General features: G+C 43.9%; 1 protein-coding gene across 1 annotated transcript; it reads left to right on the plus strand.

Moving 5' to 3' along the window:
• Nucleotides 1–9,122: 9,122 nt before the first annotated feature.
• On the plus strand, nt 9,123–20,713 carry grhl3 (grainyhead-like transcription factor 3). The gene is made up of 15 exons (XM_086127627.1): nt 9,123–9,239; nt 10,340–10,514; nt 10,590–10,654; nt 11,081–11,348; nt 11,745–11,984; nt 12,508–12,619; nt 12,701–12,795; nt 13,359–13,517; nt 13,982–14,057; nt 14,543–14,664; nt 15,286–15,311; nt 16,059–16,144; nt 16,232–16,317; nt 16,425–16,489; nt 19,714–20,713. Exons 1-15 carry the CDS (start codon nt 9,223–9,225, stop codon nt 19,829–19,831), a joined length of 1,710 nt encoding a protein of 569 aa, XP_085983753.1. The 5' UTR covers nt 9,123–9,222; the 3' UTR covers nt 19,832–20,713.
• The last annotated feature ends 23 nt before the right edge of the window (nt 20,714–20,736 follow it).

Raw genomic sequence — 20,736 nt, forward strand, 5'->3', positions numbered from 1 at the left:
TCCAAATAAGAAGCCATGATCTCTGCATTGTGAGGCGGATGCACCAACCAGTCGCCCACCGTTCCTCCCATATCTATCTAACTATCGATCTATCCATCCATTTTCTGATCTGCTTATCCTCACAAGGGTCGCGGGAGTGCTGGAGCCTATGCAAGCAGTGCTGGAGCCCATCTCAGCCAATCGCAGGTCACACAGAAACAAACAACCAGCCACGCTCACACTCACACCGAGGGACAATTTCGAGTGTTCAATCAGACTGTCATGCATGTTTTTTTTGGAATGTGGGAGGAAACCTCAGTACCCGGAGAAAACCCACGCAGGCACGGGGAGAACATGAAAACTCCACACAGGACGGCCGGAGCTGGAATCAAACCCGATAACTCTGCACTGTGAGGTCGACGCGCTAACCACTGGACTACCGGGCCGCCCAGAAATATATATAATTTTTCCTTTACCATAGACTCCAGTGGATTGCCAGGGACTCGCCCTGGTTTTCGCGTCACTGTTTACACGAGTCGAAAACCCGCTGTGCTGTTGCTGTAATTAACGAATCAATTATCTCAATTTACTCCAGACCAAAGTTATTCAAATGTATTTACAGTATGCGTTGTATTATTAGTGGTTAAGCCGAACACAGAGAAGGGGAACCGAAGGCGTGTAGACCATATTTGGACCACGTGAGCATTTAATCTGGCCCGCCATGTAATTTTGAAGACCCTCATATATTTCATCCACAAATGATCATAACATGTCGTTGTTGCACACAACTTAAAAACAAAACAAAAATCACCGGAGTAATGGCTCATATCTCTGAAAACCTCTGAGTGGGGTCACCCATGAATTGAAGTATAAATGTATTCAAGTTAAGTACAGATAACTGATAAATCAGTATTTGTGGTTATTTGTCACTTCCCGACACCCCACCTTGGATGACAAAGCAATGGAGGTCACGGTATAGCCTATAGTGTAATTATGCGTTCTTTCCGAAGGATCGTTAGCTGCAGCAGATAAGCGTTTTTGTTTAACCGCGACGGGAGCTCGTGGCCTGCGGAGCCAAGTCGAATGAAACCAGATATGCAGATGAGCCTCACAACCGCCCACCTTCTTAACTCTCTGTTTGGGTGGAACCGCAGTTAGCTTAACTTGAAACACAATAAAAAGTAGAATGGCGTCTGCATATTTTATGACAATCTCGCAAATCGTACGCAACCTGGCATCTTACCGTTCGGCCTCGGTGTCTTTTAAGTGTGACAAAAGCAACAATTTATCTGGCATGTGAACGGATAAATTTATCAGTGACAACATTTCTGACTATGTTTGGCAGATGAAGCGGGAATGTGGCCAACGGACATCATTATCACCGGTTTCTATCTCTTTGTCAGTGTCCGCTGCACGTATTGTTGTTCTGATTGACGACATGTGTGTGTTTGTGAGTGCGTGTCATTCCTCACGCGCTGTGATCTTAGTGGCACCTCTTGATGCGCTCACAGTGTAAAAATAGAGGAAAGTGCACTTGTATTGAAATGGAAGATTGAAAGCAGGAAAAACACATATTTGGTTTCCTTGAACAAAATGTTATGTTCTTAGGAAAGTGAGCACTCATTTCGTTCCCCATTAAGTTGAGATAAATCGAATTTAGGCAACTACTTTCTAGCCTTTATTTTTAGCTTTTTGGCATAGTTGAATGCAAGATAATCAGGGAAGTAGCTCTAAAAGAAAAGTAAGCATATTTGGTTGAAGGGGTGTTCCAAATGGACAAAGCCTCACTATGTGGAAGCGGAATTACTTCTTCCAGCCAATCAGCATGGCAATTGTTTTTCATGCAAACAAGCATAACTACTAAATAACACATTAAAATTCAATATAATGGTAATCATTTTTTAAAAAAGCACAATATTTGTAATTGGTTTGCAGTAGGAAATTATATTCCCTCGAGTGCCTTTTAAAAACTTGGAGATTTTCCACTCGAGCTGGGTGGCTAAAAATAACGCTAGTCAACACATTTTGACTCATTTTTTGAATCAAAGATGCAAATGAGCCATTGGAAGTCGGCCATTTTGTTTTAAATGAGCTTTTGTAGATTTTTTTTTTTGTGCCGATTCAGAATCTGCCTTCATTTTTTTTCTCCCAGCACATCAATTCCCTCACCGACGTCGCACACAGGTGCTTTGTCAACAGCCGCCCTCAGGCGCAGCTCAATGTTAAGCAACGTTAGAATCATTTTCTCCGCCGCAGCCTTCCCCTGCCTGGGGCGAGCCGTGAACTGAGCTGCGGTCAACGCTAAAATGGTATTCAGCTGCTTAAACTTTGAAGTGGCAATATACATCCAAAACGATGTCTTCAATAAATCAGGGATGGGAAACCCGTTTTGCTAATCTAAGACCTCTGAGGCCCATGCTAACTTCATGCTGCAGCAATCAAAAAAAATCATTATTTATGTATATCAGGAGCATTTATGGGTTTGGCCTTTGTACTTGTTGTAACGTTTGAGCAAGCGGTTTGTTACAATTGATATTCCCATAGAAGTGGCTCGCATAATTAAAAAAAAATCGACAACAAAAAAAAAAAAATTCAGCTCCAGTAAGGCCAAGTTAGTAACATGAAACATGAATCGCGGATGACTGAAAAGACAGCACATACAAAAAAGTCTCAAAAAGCAATGCCCAAAAGGACAAAGGAAGTCTACCATTTTTGGTTGAAGCAGGCATTTGAGGGTCATTTTGCTAATTTCCTGGGGTCTTTCAAAGATGAACTACTCCTGAAAAAAAGGAGGAAATTGAGCCCTTGAAGCCAGACTCACTCAGCAATGTGAATTTTGGTCATGCTGTCTTTCCTAATAGTATGTTCCAAAACGCCTCAAGAAGCAAGGCCCAAAAAGACACAGGATGTTGGCCATTTTCGGTCGAAGCGGCCATTTGAGGATTATTTTGCTTTACTGGGGTGCTTCAAAGAGAAATTACACCTACAAAATTTGAAAATTGAGTACCCGATGCCGGTCTCACTTAGCAAAATGAATTTTGGCCAACATGACTGTCATGATAATACTTTCCAGAAAGACTCAAGAAGCAATGGCCCAAAAGCCATTGGAAGTCGGCCATTTTGTTTTAAGCCATCATTGTACATTACAATACAATCTTTTTTCATATCACACTTTCAAAACAACAGCAGCTGTAACACAGCGCTTCATGGATAGGGTCATTTTGCTTATTTCCAGGTCTCTTTCACAAACTATGAAACTATTTGAAAATTTCGCGATTGAAGCCTGTCTCACTGAGCAACATTAAATTTGGTGGACACGTCCGTTATGAGTAGACCCACGAAAAAGTCTCAAAAACCTCTCCTCTAAATTTCAGAAGCATGTCAGACATGCTGTTTGTTTTAGAGTCTAAACTAAACAGCATTTCTGCCATTTTAGTTTCCAGTGGCCATTTTAGAGGTTCATTTTGCGCATTTCCAGCGGTCCTTCAAAGACAAAATACTCTTACTAAATTTGAAAATTTGCATGGCTGACCACATACTGTATGTCCCGTAGCTGTCCCGTACCTGCCTCGATAACTTTCCTTCAAAACTACACTTACACCCCCCACCCCCCACCCCCAGCCCCTCCTCTTCAACTTCAATGATCTGTCCCTTTGGGGCAATGTAGAGTTTCTGGGAGTGGTTCTTGGTGGCTAGAGGGAGGAATTTTCAAAAGGAGAGGGGCTGCCAAGGGGTGGGGATATTGATGGTAGAAGGTGGTGGTTGGCGGGGGTTGGGTGTGGGTGTGTGTGTCTTCCAGACCCGTGGAGCCTTTCTGCTGTCCGTCCAAACAAAAGTGACAGCAGCATAGTTGGGCTGAGGGGTGTTAAAACACCTTAGAGGGGTCAAACCATTGCAACACACAGGTCAAGCTTGACATTAGTGTCAGAATCAAATCAGAATGAACAAAAAGTTCATCAAAACAACGCCAACTCTCTTAGTCCAGCGATAGTGTCTAATTAGGAGCTGTGTGCAAAATTCAGTGTATGCATAATTATTGTTTCTCATATCTTGTCACGAAGAGGTCTATTTAGATATCTTTTTTTTTTTTTAATCCGCTCATCCTCACAAGGGTCGCGGGGGTGCTGGAGCCTATGCCAGCTGTCTTTGGGCAGTAGGCGGGGTACACCCTGTACTGGTTGTCAGCCAATCGCAGGGCACACAAAGACGAACAACCATCTGCGGTCACACTCACACCCAGGGACATTTTCAAGTGTTCCATTAAGCTGCCACGCACATTTTTGGAATGCTTTAAAATGTGTGAACATGCAAACTCCACACACGGAGGCCGGAGCTGGAATTGAAGCGGGTACCTCTGTACTGTGAGGCCGACGCGCTAACCAGTCGACCACCGGGCCACCTCTGTTTGGATTTTAAATGACAAAAATATGGAAGCAGTTGACAAGAAAATACAAACATTTGATTGCTGCAAATGTTTTCAATATCAGGGTCATCAGAGTACGTGTGCATGTGGTGTATGTTTGTGTGTGTGTGTGTGTGTGTGTGTGTGTGTGTGTGCGCGCAAGAGCATAGGCATGCTTGTGGGGAAATATATTTGTGTATGTTGGGAGGGGGCGGAGTCCTCATTTTTATGTTGTAATTTTGAAGTTTTAATTGCACAGCACTTTGAGCACTTTTCATACATAAAGAAAAGTGCTAGATAAATAAAGTTTGATTGATTGAATGAATTTCTACTAAACTGTGTATAGATAGATCGATACATAGATAGATTTATTTGCACACACACACACACACGCACACACACACACACACACACACACACACACACAACATGGGTAGGTTACTTCCAAGTATGACGTCTTACTGTAGTTGAAAGTAATTAGTTCCATTCATGTCTTGGAAAAGAAATGTGCGCACTACTTCCTTTTGTGTCAACAAGTGATCGTAAAGCACGACATTCACGCACAGATTGTATGTGATCGAACCTGGAAACAAAGTCATTGGAACGCGGAAAAATGAATGCACGTCGATCGAACGAGTGCAATCGCGGATGACTGAAAAGAGTAAGTACATGTGTTACCGCTCATCATGGGAGCGAGGGACGAAACCTAACATTTAACAGCGAGGGGAAAAAAAATGAATAAGCAGCGGACTGGGTACAAGAAGCGAAAGGAAGAGTCGGAAGGTGAGTGGAAAAAAAAAACAGGCAAAAAAGAGATAGTGAGGAGGCGGAAAGGAGAGAAGTGTTGAGAGAAGCCCTTCTCTGTGGCGGTGGCGCGTAAGGGCCATCATGACGACTGTTTGTGTGCCGCCATGCTCGGCTGAATGCGCACACGCACCCACGCACTCACACCCATATCGAGTGTATATATTCAATCTATGGGTCCGGGATGCATGGTCGTGCATCTTCGACGACCTTCACACACTCAGAAATGAAAGTGAAAGAGATGGTTCAAGAAACAATATTTTTAGAATTTAACCTTCAATCACAAATACAGAACTAGTTCCCAACGGAAAACGGTAAAACAACTAAAGCATTTTATTTTTTAATGAGAATACTCATTAAAAGCATACAATAATGACATGAAATATATTTTTTTAATGAAACGGTTTTAGTTTCACGTTCTCCTGCAATGGGCATTGTGCTGCTCATTCCGGTGTGCACGTCTCGGCCACACGGGGGCAGCATACAGTCAGACAGATGGATAAACTGCTCATTGGGACATCTCAACTCGTCAGTACGGCATTAAAATTAGTCGTTCTTCGCAGAGGATCAAGACCACAAGCATTTGAAGTAATTTTATAACTGTCTACATGCATTGCTGTTTGTGTTCAGATATACATCGCTTATAGGGTAACACCACCACTACATAGATACTAATTGTTAGCCCGTACGGCCGTAGCATTTAACAAAGTATGTTAGTGAAGGGGCGGCCCGGTAGTCCAGTGGTTAGCACGTCGGCTTCACAGTGCAGAGGTACCGGGTTCGATTCCAGCTCCGGCCTCCCTGTGTGGAGTTTGCATGTTCTCCCCGGGCCTGCGTGGGTTTTCTCCGGGCGCTCCGGTTTCCTCCCACATTCCCAAAACATGCATGTCAGGCTGATTGGACGCTCTAAATTGTCCCTAGGTGTGAGTGTGGGCGTGGATGGTTGTTCGTCTATGTGTGCCCTGCGATTGGCTGGCAACTGATTCAGGGTGTCCACCGCCTACTGCCCGTAGATGGCTGGGATAGGCTCCAGCACCCCCCGCGACCCTAGTGAGGATCAAGCGGTTCGGAAAATGGATGGATGGATGGATGGATGTTAGTGAAGGTTTTGTGGATTGTTTAAAAAAAAAAGTTTGAGACAGCTTCTGTTGGTTATGGTTTGTAAGTCATGTATCTCTAAGGCACCACTACGAACGAGCATGTTGCATTTAATGTTGATGCTAGCTGTTCAACCATTCGGTCGATCATGTTTTTAAAGGAATAATTTCACATTCATAGCTTGCTTTTTTTTTAACTATAAAGCTCAAATTTCCCATATATTTTCTTCAAAATTAAAATGATTGAAAAACAACAATGGAATGTGGACAGAGAAAAATATTATATCAAGTATTCCTCTTAGTGCAAGGTGCTACAGAAATCAAAAGGAATCGTCAAAGCCACAGAGATATGTGAAGCAGGTTAAGAAGGAAAATCTGTAATTTCCTACATTGCAAGTACGTCACCGGTTGTGACTCACCATTCATTGATTGAGAGAATGACTGTCTTTCCAAGGTATATGCGGCATCCTGCATGAGGAATCAGCGTATAAGAGATCTGGAAACTCCTGCAATGACATGGCACAACAGTAGGGGAAGCCTGGGCGCATGTGTAGTATCTCACACATATCTCCTGTTTTGTCAAAAGTCATCATAGATTTACAACATTTCACTGAAAGTCTTGATTGGACTTTTGTTTAGATGGCGGACATCGAGGAAATGACAACGAGGAACTTTTTACATGTGCTAATGTCTCATGCTAATGAGGGGGTCAGAGTGGAAGAGAACCGAATGAAGGGAAAGTTGTTGACGCCTTGGATGAGCTGATTAAGGAGAAACCCGTTGCGGCCCGCGCTTTGCCGGTGTTTAAAGTTAGAAATGCGCCGGTCATGCATCAGAAAGGACTTTTGATTACATTAATAAATTGCGTAGAAGTAATTTGAACATTGGAAAGACATAGTAGCGTGGAGGAATAAGGTGTGCCAAGCAAGGATAAAGAGGAGTCTTCCTTCTTTTACGACCTGCTTTCTAATGCCAGTGAATGTGTGTATGTGTGTGTGTGTGTGTGTACATGTTTTTGTGTGTGAGCGCATGGGTTGATTTTACGATGTTATGCCAGAGTGACATGAAGACCGCACAACATTCAAGCTGCCAATGTGTGTGTGGGTGTGGGTGCGTGTGTGTGTGTGTGCAATAGTCATCGTTTCATAAATTTCATCATCAGGCATATATATATACAGTATATATGTGTATATATATATATATATATACTCTCTCTCTCTCTCTCTCTCTCTCTCTCTCGCTATTTCTCTCTCTTTCGCATGTTCTCACCGTGCCTGCATGGGTTTTCTCCGGGTACTCTGGTTTCCTCCCACATTCCAGAGAAATGCACCATAGGTTAATGGAACACTTTAAATTGTCCCCGGGTGTGACTGTGAACGCAAATGGTTGTTCGTCTTTGTGTGCCCTGTGATTGGCCGGCAACCAGTTCAGGGTGTACCCCACCCACTGCCCGATGACGGTTGGGATAAGCTCCAGCAAGGCCGCGATCCCGGTTGAGGATAGAGCGGTTCAGATAACGGATGGATGGTTGAATGGATATCCAAAGTACAGGTAGTATCGACTTTGTATGCATACCAATGCGTTTAAAGAAGCATGAAACAATTATTTATTCATGTAATCTATGCAGCATGATCAAATGTACCCAAAAAATGCATTTTGGATGTTCGTGTAAGAAATTATTGTTTTATATTTGGAAATGATATATGGCAGCCAAGTGACCACCCATTTTTTTAAATTTCACCAATATTTCAAGATATATAATACAAATAAAACATGATACCAGGTGCCTCAATGTGAGAATACTGTAGATTAAATGTTATTTATTTGATGTTGTGCTGTGTTTTTAGCATCATAAATATTATTCTTTAAAAAAATGATCAGAAACTAATAAATATTATTCATGTAGAAATATTTTGCTACAACAAATGACACGCTGCAATCACTCACAATGTAGTTAAAAAAACAAAACCCCAATACTTGAAAACACTTTTACAGCTACAAAGGAAAGCAGGACAATTTTTTCCTCCTACAAAGCAGAATGCATAATTCAACATGTTTCAAGACACTTTTTGAAAGTGTAACATCTTTGAGTCAATTTGAAATGTTTTGCTAAAACAATAACGCAATCAAATGTTTACACATGTACAGTACATGTGACAAACGTTATTCATTCCTTCATCAAAATTGAAAAGAAGCCTGTAAATGCTTTCAAGTATTTATTGAGCGCATTTTCGCTGCAAAATCAAATCACATTAGCCTCATGGCTGTACATGTACGGATAGAAATGCTAATCTAAAAAGAAGTACCGTCACCTAATTCTACCCTGAAAAAAAATGGTATGTTGGATTTTATTTCATTTCGTTAAGACTTTTACTCTCCTTAAATAAACATTTCAATCCAGATGCTTTTGTTTCATGCGACCACTTGATGAAATAAAAATTCAACACACCATTTTTTTTGTTGTTGTATTTTTGAACGCCATGAAAAACTTTGCACCCAAAACCAAGTGTATGAAACTGGAAACGGATTAACATTTTAAAGCGTCGCAGGCAGGCGGCTCACAGCTCCGAGATCCCCAATCTCGCTCTTTTATGTGGCACCGTTAATGACATTCAAAACACCCCCCCCCTGTATTGTCCCGCAAAGTGCGGCGCGCTCATCTGCACATGCAAAGGCAGTTTCTCTCTCTCTCTCTCTCTTTCTTTCTTCGGCTCGGAGGGGGTTAATGATCTTACACCTGTCCTTTCAGACACCTGTTTCAGGCATGTCAGCCAATGGGAGGAGAGCAGGGGATGGCTGCCGCTTGTATAAATCAAATGTGGGCCGCGTCAGCAGGCAATCAAAACACTCCAACTCGTCGGCGTGTCATTCAGTCGTCCACAAAGTCAATCGCAAAGAACTTGAAAAGGAATCTATTTCCAGCGCACCTGGACTGGAGACATGACCAAAGAGACTGAGTAAGTTCACGCCTCTGTATTTTAGGTAGCTTTTATCCGCTATGGCTCAAAGAAAGTGAGATGATATCTTTTGGATTCCATGCTGCCAACAGCCGCCCCCATCTTCTTATATCTGCAACGAGACCCCCATGTGAAAGATGCTTGACTTAAAAGAGGGGTGGGGTTTTTTTCTTCTTTTTTTTTTTTTTGCTGGGAAAACTGATATGGATATTATGGGATGGTTGGGTCTGCCCTTTTCGCACGAACCTAGAGGCCACGGCGCACAAAAGAAAAATCGGGAAATGGGAATCTCCTCTCGAGGTGTTGGATGGAGACACTGGGAAATGACTGCATGTAATGCATTGAATTACATAATGGGGAAACCCTAGAAGCGCCCCCACCCCCCACCTCCAACACCCCCCCTCCCACTGCCTCCCATCCTGTCGAGGTGTTTGCAGTGGGTTCATGGTGGTTTTTGAGCTTTGCGAGTCAGGAACAAGTGCACCTGAGTGCAAGTGACCCAGACGCTAAGATGCAAACCTCTGCAGGAATCCGCACAAACGTACACACGGTAGTCCGAGTCCTTCAAAGCGGTGAGCACCTGTGGTCTTTTGCTGCCATCGACACACTTGATGAACTGTTTATCCAAGGTAAACCTTCAAGGGGAGGCGGGAGGGGCTTTCATTTAGTTGGCGGGCATCAGGATATTTAGCTGACGTCGCGCTTCGGGCTCTCCAAACAAATCCAATCCTCTAAATCCCGGGATTCCGTTCGGTTGCGGGTGAAAACCACAAGCATCTCTTTTAAAGAGTTGGACAAATAAACAATGTTTACGTAGGATTGGAGAATGCACTTTGTTTTGCTTTGGCTGGAAACCGCAAAGTAGAAGATGCGTTGATGTTTTGTCAGCGGGGTTTGGCCAACGAGTTGTCAGTGGGTGGTCCCGCGCCTTTTGCGGGACTCGTGTTGTTGGATCTTATTCAGCTCTGTGATTTTGCAATCGAACCCTTTTCTCAGCTCCGGGGTGAGACGGTGCGCTGCCCTGAGGCTCTGTTACTGCCGTCTTTCCTCACCCTGTCACAAAGCCACGTGTCATTAAACGTAGGGGTTGCTATTCGCAGGACTCTGGGAGTGGTCTTTCAGAGCGAGAACTTCAACTATAACCGCTACAACGCAAACTACATGGACCCCTGGTCGTACATGGATAACCCAATGCCCGAGGAGAACCTGGCCAAACCCAGACTCCACCCGGGAGACGACCTGGCGGCCATTACCATGCTTTACGAACAGTGCAAGGTAAAACTCAAGCAAAAACGAGTTTCATTTGAGCCCATTCATATTTCCACATTTTGTCATTTTTAATCCCTCCAGAGCCAGAAGGAGCAGAAAGTTCCCGCCTGCAGCCGAAACAGTAGCATCTTCAAACCAACAGAGAGGTAAACGAAAAAAACTCTGGATGAAGTGGGGAGAGAGGTAATCCCCAAGTCAAACACGGCCCTGAATCAAATCCATCATCAACTTTGACTCGCTTTAGGAGTTGCGCAACACTTGGGGGCGCAGACAATAGCGGTCCCCCTCCTTCTGTCCCCACTGAGCCCCTTACCCTTGTGTCTCCGGTGTTCCCCCCCCCCCCCCCTTCAGCATGTTAAACACCCCGCAGAGAAACTCAAACAAGAACCGGATTAAGATCCAAATAGTACCCAACCCTGACTCACAAATCTTTGCGGTAGCTGTGTGTGCTCAGAGACGCTAAAACAGATAAATTGCTCGATAGATTGCAGGCTACTTGCTATCGTCTCGATCCAACAACCGACTCTTGCTTTCTCTTCGCCCCCACCCCCTCACTCCCCCCTCCCCCTCAGGACTCACAGCAATGATCTCGTCTCATTGGAGACGTCAGCCAATGTCATGAAGATCCTTTCCGAGAGCGTTCCCGCCAGCTACTCCCTTGAGGTCTTAGGATCCAAGCAGAACCCCTCGCTGCCCGTCACCCTGCCCCCCAACGCCGACACCTACGCCACTCTGACCAGTGTGGCGGCGGACAGCGACAAGCAGGACCTCAATAACATTTTCGACTCTCTGCTTCAGAAGTGGCCGGAGAGCAGCGCGTTCCCCGAGCACAGCGCCGAGGTACACCTGGTGATCTTCCAAAGCAATTTTTTTTTAACCCCGGAGAACCCAAGAACCCTTTTCTTCTTTGGAAAATGATGAATTATACATTTAACTCATTCACTCCCAAAGACGTTTTTAAACGTCTTTTCAGACTTGGTCCAGAATTGGCTGGTACTGAATGAGTTAAATGGCAGCTATATGTTCACAGAACACCAAAATATATGTTTGTTTGTTTTTTCAAATATTCAATGCTTTAATCCTTATTTAGGATTAGGGCCAAATTTGACCCTTTGAAATTTAAGGGTAGCATTTGAGTAGCAGAATTTATAGGGGCCAAATTTGACCCCGTGGGTTCGCCAGGGTTAAATTCAGAATCTGCAGTCTTTTAACATGTTTTTTTGGGGGGTTTCTTAGACTCTGACCTACAACGATCCCTTCCCCGAGGACCACTCCAGTCCCGTCTACTCGGGCTCCTACTCTGGCTCCCCGCCAGAGACATACAGGAGCGAGTTCCAATTTTCCTTGGGCGCTCCCTCGGCCTCCCCTTACAAATCCAGCGAGTTACCCATGGTCTACCTAAATAAGGGGCAATTCTACCCCATCACTCTGCAGGGAGTGGACAGCAGCGCCTGCATGACTGCTACCAAAGTCAAGGTAAGAAGCCAAATGACGGGATTTGTTTCATGTTGAGTTGAGCATTTTTATTTTATTTATTTATTTATTTTGGTTTGCATAAATTGTTCCGAAGTGGCAATCTTCCCAAATAAGTGTCCCTCCCAAGGAAGTGGCTCCTGGGTGACTAATTCCTTGCTCATACTCGGCTAGGACATAGTGTGACATTTATTGTTAATACCACGACATACATCTAAGGTGACGTGTGTGCAAAAACAACACGCGCAAAAATAAAAAAATAAAAAAGGCAAGGAGCGAAGGAAGGTGTGGTTTTTCTTTTCTTTTTGTTTTGTTTTTAACATAAGGTGACAATCTTTTCTTTGTCAAGCTTGTACATGGAAAAAAAACATCTTCACAATCTCACGACTGGTCACGGTACATAAGCGATGACAATGGTAGCAGAAAAGAAGGATTGGGAGTGACGAATGATTTTCCATCCGCCAGACACTAAATTCTCCTCTCACGTGTCTTTCTTTCTATCCTTTTTTCCCCCTCCGACGGGCAGACGGTGGTGATGGCCGTGTTCGAGAATGACAAGACGCCCGAGATGCAGCTTCGCTTTTGGAACCACTGGCACGCACGCCAGCCGACTGTCAAGCAGAGGGTCATTGACATCGGTAGGTCGACAAACATACAAACAACAAATCGTCGCTCCACTGAAGCCTTGCCTTATTTATTTTTTTAATACCGTTTCATAGCGGACTACAAAGAAGTCTTCACCGGCATTAGCAACATCGAGGAGGTCGCCTTCAATGCCCTCTCCTTCATTTGGAACCCCCATGAAGAAGCTAAGGTAAATAAAATACAACAAAACAAAACACCAAGACACGTATTAAAAAAACATGCGAACAGGTGATAGATTTAGAGGAAGAAAAAAAAGAAAGAAAGACAGGAGGAGTGGCTGAAGAGGTAGGGTAAGAATCCAAGAAATGCGTTTTGGCCCCGAGGTGCTGTCACCACCGCAAAAGGCCAATTCTCATTTCCCTGTGGCCCAAAGGCGCTTGGGGTGGGGTTGCGGGTGAAAAACCTGCTGCAGGTAGAGCGAATCAGGAAGACAAGACGCAATTCCCAAGCCGTAGAACTATTAAGGGGACCAAAAAATGTGTGGTTTGACTGCACCCGACATTTGTGAGCAACCGCAGTCGACTCTTTCCCCGAGCGATGTAAGTGAAAGTAAAATATGAACAAACAACGACATCAACCGGCCAATCAAAAAGATTCTTCTAAGACACTGGCCTCTCTCGTTGTTATCGTTGGCCCAGAGGCCTTGAACCTGTCATCACGTCCCACCAGGCTCCGGTGAGAGCAAGATCCGAAAAAGCTAAACACAAACATTGTCTGTTTGTTTTCTTGCAGGTGTTTATCGGCATCAACTCGCTAAGCACCGACTTTTCATCGCAGAAGGGTGTGAAAGGCCTGCCTCTCAACCTGCAGATCGACACGTATGACTTCAGCTCGGGGAACAATCAGCTCATACACAGAGCCGCCTGCCAAGTCAAGATTTTCTGCGATAAGGTTTGTTGTCGCATTGAATCTCGGTCATGAAAAATACAGGCGGACCTTGACTTACGAGCGCCGCCACTTGTGAGGGTTTTCAAGTTACGAGGCGTCGCTTGGCTTGATTTTGTTTTTGTTTTTTTAATTGCGAGCCAAAATTTGACATATAAGCGGCTTAAAGATACTATGCGACTTGTGTACAGTAAACACAAAAGAAAATACATAAATGAACCATATAAGGGATGATAATGCACTTCAAGGCCTCTTGAAGACACACATCCAACACCAAATCCTGCAGCACGGATAGTCATGACACACTATGAATGTTTTTGTTTTCATTTTACATTTGGATTTTATGTGACATCATGTCATTATATTTGCTATTTTCTTCAGCAAAATCATCCTGAGAACTTGTGAAGATTTTTTTGGAACATATGATTGAGCCATTTCAATTTCACGTCAACTTTTTGTTGCATGCTCAGGGGGCTGAGAGGAAGATGCGTGACGAGGAGAGAAAGAGGACCAAGAGGAGGGGCAAGACGAACAATGACGCCAATGGTGAGTGTTGCAAAAGGTTAATTAAAAAAATACTACTCCCTGACTTGTGTGTGTGTGTGTGTTTTCTCTGGGCACTCCTGTTTCCTCCTACATTCCACAAACATTCTTCGTAGGCTAGTGTATGGAGAGAGAAAAAAAAATATATATATATATAATTTTTTATCATAATATATATATACAGTATATATATATATTATTTTTTTCAATCATAATATTTATGTGTATATATATTTTTATCATATTATGTATATATATATATATATATATATATATATATATATATATATATAATTATTATTATTTTTTTTCATAATATTTTATGTATCGGGTTTTCCCCTAGTCCAGGGTCTACACCCCATCTCCCTCCCCAAAGTCAGCTGGGGGCATCCCGAGCGCAGCCCATTGTGGACGTTTGGATAGATGTGTCGTTCCTTGCCTCACAAATCATCTATTATATTGTGTCATTCTTTTTTTTTTTTTCTCAGCCAAGTCTTTAGTGAGCAGCTCCATGGGCAGCGACTGTACCTTCTTCCAGACTGTGGATGACCACATTACCCAGCCAGTCCTCTTTATCCCAGAAGCACATCTGTCCAGCTTACAGCGCATAGTAGGTCTCGCTTGTCATTATTTTATTTATTTCTTTTTTATGAATCAAGGTGCCTTCCCTCGAGTGAGTGAGTGAGTCATATTCCCGACCCGTCGCTCATCCCTGAAGGCATCAGCTCAGGCACGGGAGAGAAAAAAAAATGTGTGGGAAAGTATGCGGTGGGAAAAGTGGTGTGGGAAAAGGGAGGGGATTGTGAAAATGAGGTGAGCTAATTGGAGTCGAAACCGAGCGCATGCCGCCGCAGAGCCGATGAGGGGCCATCCACACCTGGCGCGTCAGCACCTCGCAAAGACCCATGCGCCACCCTCATCTTATTCCTCACGCACGACGGCGCTGTTCAGACAAGCCGGCGTTCCCACACTGTAGTTTATGCATTATATAATGCGGCGAGTGTGTGAGTTTCAAAACCTCCGAGGTTTTACGTTCAGATTCATGCGGAGTCTTTCAGCCAAATCACTAAGCACTGTCTCGTCTGTATTTCCTCCTTGAGCGTGAAGGTTATGGGAAACGTCATCTTGCCGTGATAACATTCCTTCATGAGCGGATTACAAAAGCAGGGGGGGGCATGAAACAATGTCTTTATCAGCTGTCTGATCAGATCTTTGTGTCCTACTTTTGCAGACCACGCCCATGGAAGAGAACGAAAGGTAAGCGTGGGGGAAAAAAAAAACTCTTGCCTAAATGTTGCAATGTACAGTCAGAAATGTATCAGTGGCACACCTCCCATGCAATATTCCGGCAGTGTTGGTACACAACCCATTTGGAATCATTTCCAATAGAGAAATCGAGCAGCTTTTCGAATACATTTTGTGTGGCGCACCACCTTCAACACTATATCGGAGTTGGCGCACCCCCTCAAAGCTCAAATGTGGCATGAATCAGCCTTAAGCAGCCATTCCCGAATTTATTAAGCCTGAATACTGTCGTTGATGTCCCCCTCCAAAGCCCGTTTAGAGCAATTTAATGGAACTGTATGAGACGAAAGAAGCAATTTCCAGACTTCTTAGTGGTCTGGAAATTGCTTCTTTCAGTATTTCCTTCAGTATTTCCTACAAAGGTGGCGCACTCCCTCAAAGCCACTTTATCGCAATTTCATATCAGAAATGTAACGGCCAAAAAACAGCACATTTTGAGGTGTTGCAGAGATGGCGCACCCCCCCCCCCACCCTCCCCCGAAGCATCATTAACATCCAATAAGGACATCTCGTTTCATCATCCATCCATCTATTCACGGAACCGCTGATCCGACAAAAGCAATGCACACAAAAGTTCAACGATGCACTCTCGTACATGTGAAGCATCTCATGGAAGAGATTCGGGGTTGCGCCGGTTATTTGCTCGCACAGCCCAATATGGGAACCCCTGGTGAAACATGTTTGTCTTCGTGCATTCAGAAACTCTCTGAAGCGATTGTACTCGGACAGAGAGCAGAGCAGCACTCCACCTGGCAAGCAAGCGCGCAGAGACGATTCCCAAAAAGGTCAGTAAAAGCAACTGTTGTTTCGGTGGTCGCGGAGCCATCGAGAGGGGCTTCAACGCTTCCGCTTTCTGTTTTCCTTCCCAAAAGTTCTGCTGTACGTGAGGAGAGCCGTTGAGGAGGTTTTCGACGCGCTCATGCTCAGTACGCCAACGGTGTCGGGCCTCCGAGAAGCTGTGAGTACATCCTGATGAACAAAAAAAACAACAACAACAACAACATACCAAAATGTTGTATTGCCTTTCGAAAGACGCAAATTCATCTTCTCTTCTTCCGTCATCAGATTTCAGATAAGTACGGCATGCAAGAAGACACCATTGGGAAAATTTACAAGAAATGCAAACGAGGGTGAGTGGCCTTTTGTGTGTGTGTTTTTTTTTTTTTTTTGCTTGACTCATGGGACTCCATGATGAGTTCCTTTGCGGAATCTCAAGTTGACAGACCGGCTCGGTAGGTTGCTCGGTTTGTCTCAGCCTTAAGGAATGTGTTAATTGCAGCTCCCCCTTTAAGGGAAAAAAAAAATTTGACTAAGGAAGGGGTATAAATATTACAAAAGTCCTGAAGATGAGTCATGCCGATTTGTTGTCTTTCCATTATCCTGTGAACCGGACGGTTTTCCGCCGCTATAATTCGATTTGACGAATGCACCCGTCACACACGCAGTCGAAAAGAACATCGGTGTCGTCAAGGACTTCGTACAGTCCGAATTGGAGAAAAGACAGACAGTCTGCTTTCCTTGCCGCTCGTCACCGCAGGGGCCCCGAAGCCAAGCCAACAGGTTGAGTTACATTCCCTCGGCAATTCCCCTCCCTCCTCATCTTCAATCGGCTTGCAGCCTGCAGGCACAGTGTGTGAGCGTGTCGCTAATTCACTCATTATAGTCTTTGAAGGGCTTACGGCTGACGGTTGAGCCAAGGCTTTGGGAGGAGAAAAAGTCAAACTACCTTGATTTATGAGACGCCCATGCTGGAGATAGATGGACAGTACAGTATTTTTATTTATTTTTTTAACAAGCTAGGAGCCAAACCAGCACGATTACAGGTTATTGACGTCAGATAGAAGATTGCATAACCCACTTTATTAAGTCCTCCGTGTTGACCGCACCTCTAGCCAACCACAAACCGGAGTAAAAAAACTGCTCGACTCAAAGACGATTGGAACACGTCGTGGGGTGTTGGAAAGTCGAGTTGCCTTTGATCAAAGTTAATCTTGGAAGCAATGAAACGGAAATGTTGAAGAGAAAAAAAAATGGACTGGACTGCCTGTAGGCTGTTGAACACCAAGAGGAAGTTGCATTTCCTTCCAATAAACTTTGAAGGCAATTTGACTTCTTTCAGGTTGCTGAAGACTGAACTTGAAAGGAACTTGAAAGTTGCCTTTTATTCAACTTCTTGGTTTTCACGATCATATATTCAATGTCTTGCTTTTCAACAACCAAGAAGAAGGCAAGTTGCTTTCTGAATCAAGTTGAATTGAAGGCAACTGAATTTCGTGTTATTTTTCAAGAAGACAAAAAGAAGGCCAGCTTGTCTTCCAGTAAACACAAAATAGAAAGTAACTGGACTTTTTAAAGTTTGTTGAACTCCAAAAACATGAATAGAAGGCAACTGGATTTTTTTTTTCGAGGTTCCGTCTTTTTCTTGGTGTTTGACAAGCCAGAAGAATTTCACTCTCGTTTTTGGAACTGAAGTTGAATAGACGTCAACTGGGTGATATTTAAGGGTGGGGATTGAAAACAAGAATCCCAGTTGCCTTCTGTTCAACTTCCTCGAGAGAGCAATTGAACTTCTAGATTGACAATTACTGTTCAATCTCGTCAACCACCTGCCTCTCAGCAACCTCGAAAATGTTCAGTAGTTTTCCGAATGACTTCTTGAGTTTTTCAATTGCGTTGGTGTTCAACAAACTAGAGGAGTGGTCCCCAGTGGCGGTTCTGGGGGGGGGCCAGCGGGGGCCAGTGCCCCTGTAGCACCGATTCTGGCCCCCCCTGTGGCCCCCCCTCCGAGCGCAGATTACGCAGTCGTGCCGAGTCGCCGACGTGAAAGGTGGAACCAAAGTGCGTGATTTAACATTGTAGTCGGACCCTTTAGTGCGCTGCGCCATTTAAAAATGAGCGGGAAAATGAGAATCAGTCCGCAGAGAAGGAAATTACCACGACACGAGTGCTATTTGCGTGTGTGCGCCCGTGTGTGTGTGTGCGTGTGTGTGTGTTTGTGTGTGCGTGCGCACGTGTGTGTGTGTGTGTCTGTGTGTAACTTTTTTAGTCTCCCTTTTTATTTTAATTTTTATTTAACAGGATGAATATATAAGACATTGCCTTTTAAAATTTGGATAATTATATGCATGTAAAACATCTAGCTTCAGTGTATTTGCAATGTTTGTCCCCGGCGGGCTGGTACCATATCATCCCCTGGCTTGAATATTCTCAACAGATGGACACGGCGTATTGTTACGCTTGCAGACATTTTAGCCCTCCTAATACTGTTTTTTTCTCATCACTGTAATGTTATGACTACAATTTCAAAGTCTGAAGAAATAAAAAGTCAAATAAGATTTCAAATCTGTCTTTTTAGCCCTGGGTTGAATGTGCCCCCCCATCAAAACCCCTGGCCCCAGCCCGGCCCCCTCAGTGAAATTGATCCAGAACCGCCCCTGGTGGTCCCCAACCTTTTTTTGCCCCAGAGACCGGTTTAATGTCAGACAATATTTTCAGGGACCGGTCTTTAAGGTGTGGCGGGATAAATACAACAAAACAATATGATATAACCTGCATGAAAACTGCGGTATTTTCCAAACATAACAATAAACACGAATCACGACGACAGTAGGAACGTCCTATTTGGCCGCAACACTCTCTGGTCCCGATGGTAACGTTTAAACGTGCCTTCAAAATAACATACACCGCAGATAAAAAGTGCATGAAAAATTTGACTCACCATCGCCGCATATTATGCAGAGTGGGCTTGGTGCGTCGGAATCTCCCGTTGAGATAAATCCATATTTTAAGTAGGACTCCTGACACTGTCTATTAAATGTAGTCGACTTTGTCTTGAAAGTTGTAGGGCTCCTCTTCTGTCTCGCTGGGCCTTTCCCCCTTCCCAAAGAAACTTTCCAAAGATGTTTGTTTTTTAACTCATTTTGCTAGCGGTAACTTGTCACGTGACCGAGAAGGGCGCCTTGACCTGCGTCCAAAGTGACATAGCGTAGACGGATGTAACAGAGAACCCGGTAATTTTTCAAAATAAAACTGATTCCGAAATCAATAAAACGGAAGTGATGCAGTTATTTATTCTTTCTGTGCGGCCCGGTACCAAATGACCCGGTCCGCGGCCCGGGGTTTGGGGACCGCTGACCTAGAAGAAGTATAGTTGCCTTCAGAATGACTTCTTGGTTTCTCAATTGCCTTCTATTCAATGGTTTTATGTTCAACAGCCAAAAAGTCATTTTCTTTGTTCCTCCAGTTCCTTTCAATTCCATTTTTGCACACCTGAAAGACGCTTAAACAGACGCATGGCCTTGTGCTTGGCATTTTGCGCATCCTCCCACTGAAGTCTTTTCCCTTTCCCCCGCAGAATTTACGTCAACATGGACGACATCATTATCGAACACTATACCAACCAGTCCGCTTTCCTCATCGAGATGTCGGAGGTGGTCAGCGGTCAGTTCCAGGTCACTCTCATTGAAGTATGATGATGTCATCACGCCGACATCCCTAAAGCACTACGCCATCCGCGAGGAGAAGAACAAAATAAGCCAGCCAGCTGCGGACTGACCAAAACAATGAGACACCTGAGCTGACCTTTAAATTTCAGACGTAAATATCTCCAATTTTGTAAATAACGCCATATCCCAGACCCCCCCCCCCACCCTCCTTGTTCTTATTTGTCAAAGCAATTATGATGTTCTACTTGTACATATTCGTTTGTAAATATGTTTTATGATGACAGTGTTTTATAAATTACCATTTTTACAATTCAATGTATTTCAGATGAACGTGGCGCTCCGTAGCATGATTTGCAGTGCGCTCCGGCAATTTAGCATGAGCAGATTGCTCATGCTAAATTGCTCACACACCAAGGGTGTGTTGTTATTTTTCTTTTGAGTACATCACACAAAAAAAAACGAAAAGCCTGCCGATAGCGTTTCTCAACTGCTACTTCCTCGAAAGGTTTCCCGGCAGTTTCAGCACGAATTAATTCACAAGCAAACGTCACACATTTCCCTCCGTCAAACCACACGCAGAGTTAGTATTGGTCATCATTTAGCCCCAAAACTGTGGACATTTCCTGTTTGTTTGGTGGAGACTGTAGGTCCGTCTTTGGACTTTCATAGTATGGATGTCATGTTTGTGTTTGTGAACGAGTGTGTGTTTGTGTGCGTGTGTGCATGTGTGCGTGTGTGTGTGTGTGAGAAAGAGTGTGTGTGAGGTTTTTTTTTTGTGCTTTCTGATATGTTATCATTTCAAAGCAAAAATGTATCCCTGTAATATTTCATCATATAAGCAAAAGGCAAATGGTTGCATTAGTCATATTTTGCCAATTGTTTTGTACGAAAATAAACAAGTGTATGAGACGTGTCTGTTTCAGTTTTTTTTT

Source organism: Hippocampus guttulatus, chromosome 13 (assembly GCF_054856545.1).
Source record: "Hippocampus guttulatus isolate MCC_2025c chromosome 13, RoL_Hgut_1.0, whole genome shotgun sequence".
In the NCBI taxonomy this organism is placed as follows: Eukaryota; Metazoa; Chordata; class Actinopteri; order Syngnathiformes; family Syngnathidae; genus Hippocampus; species Hippocampus guttulatus.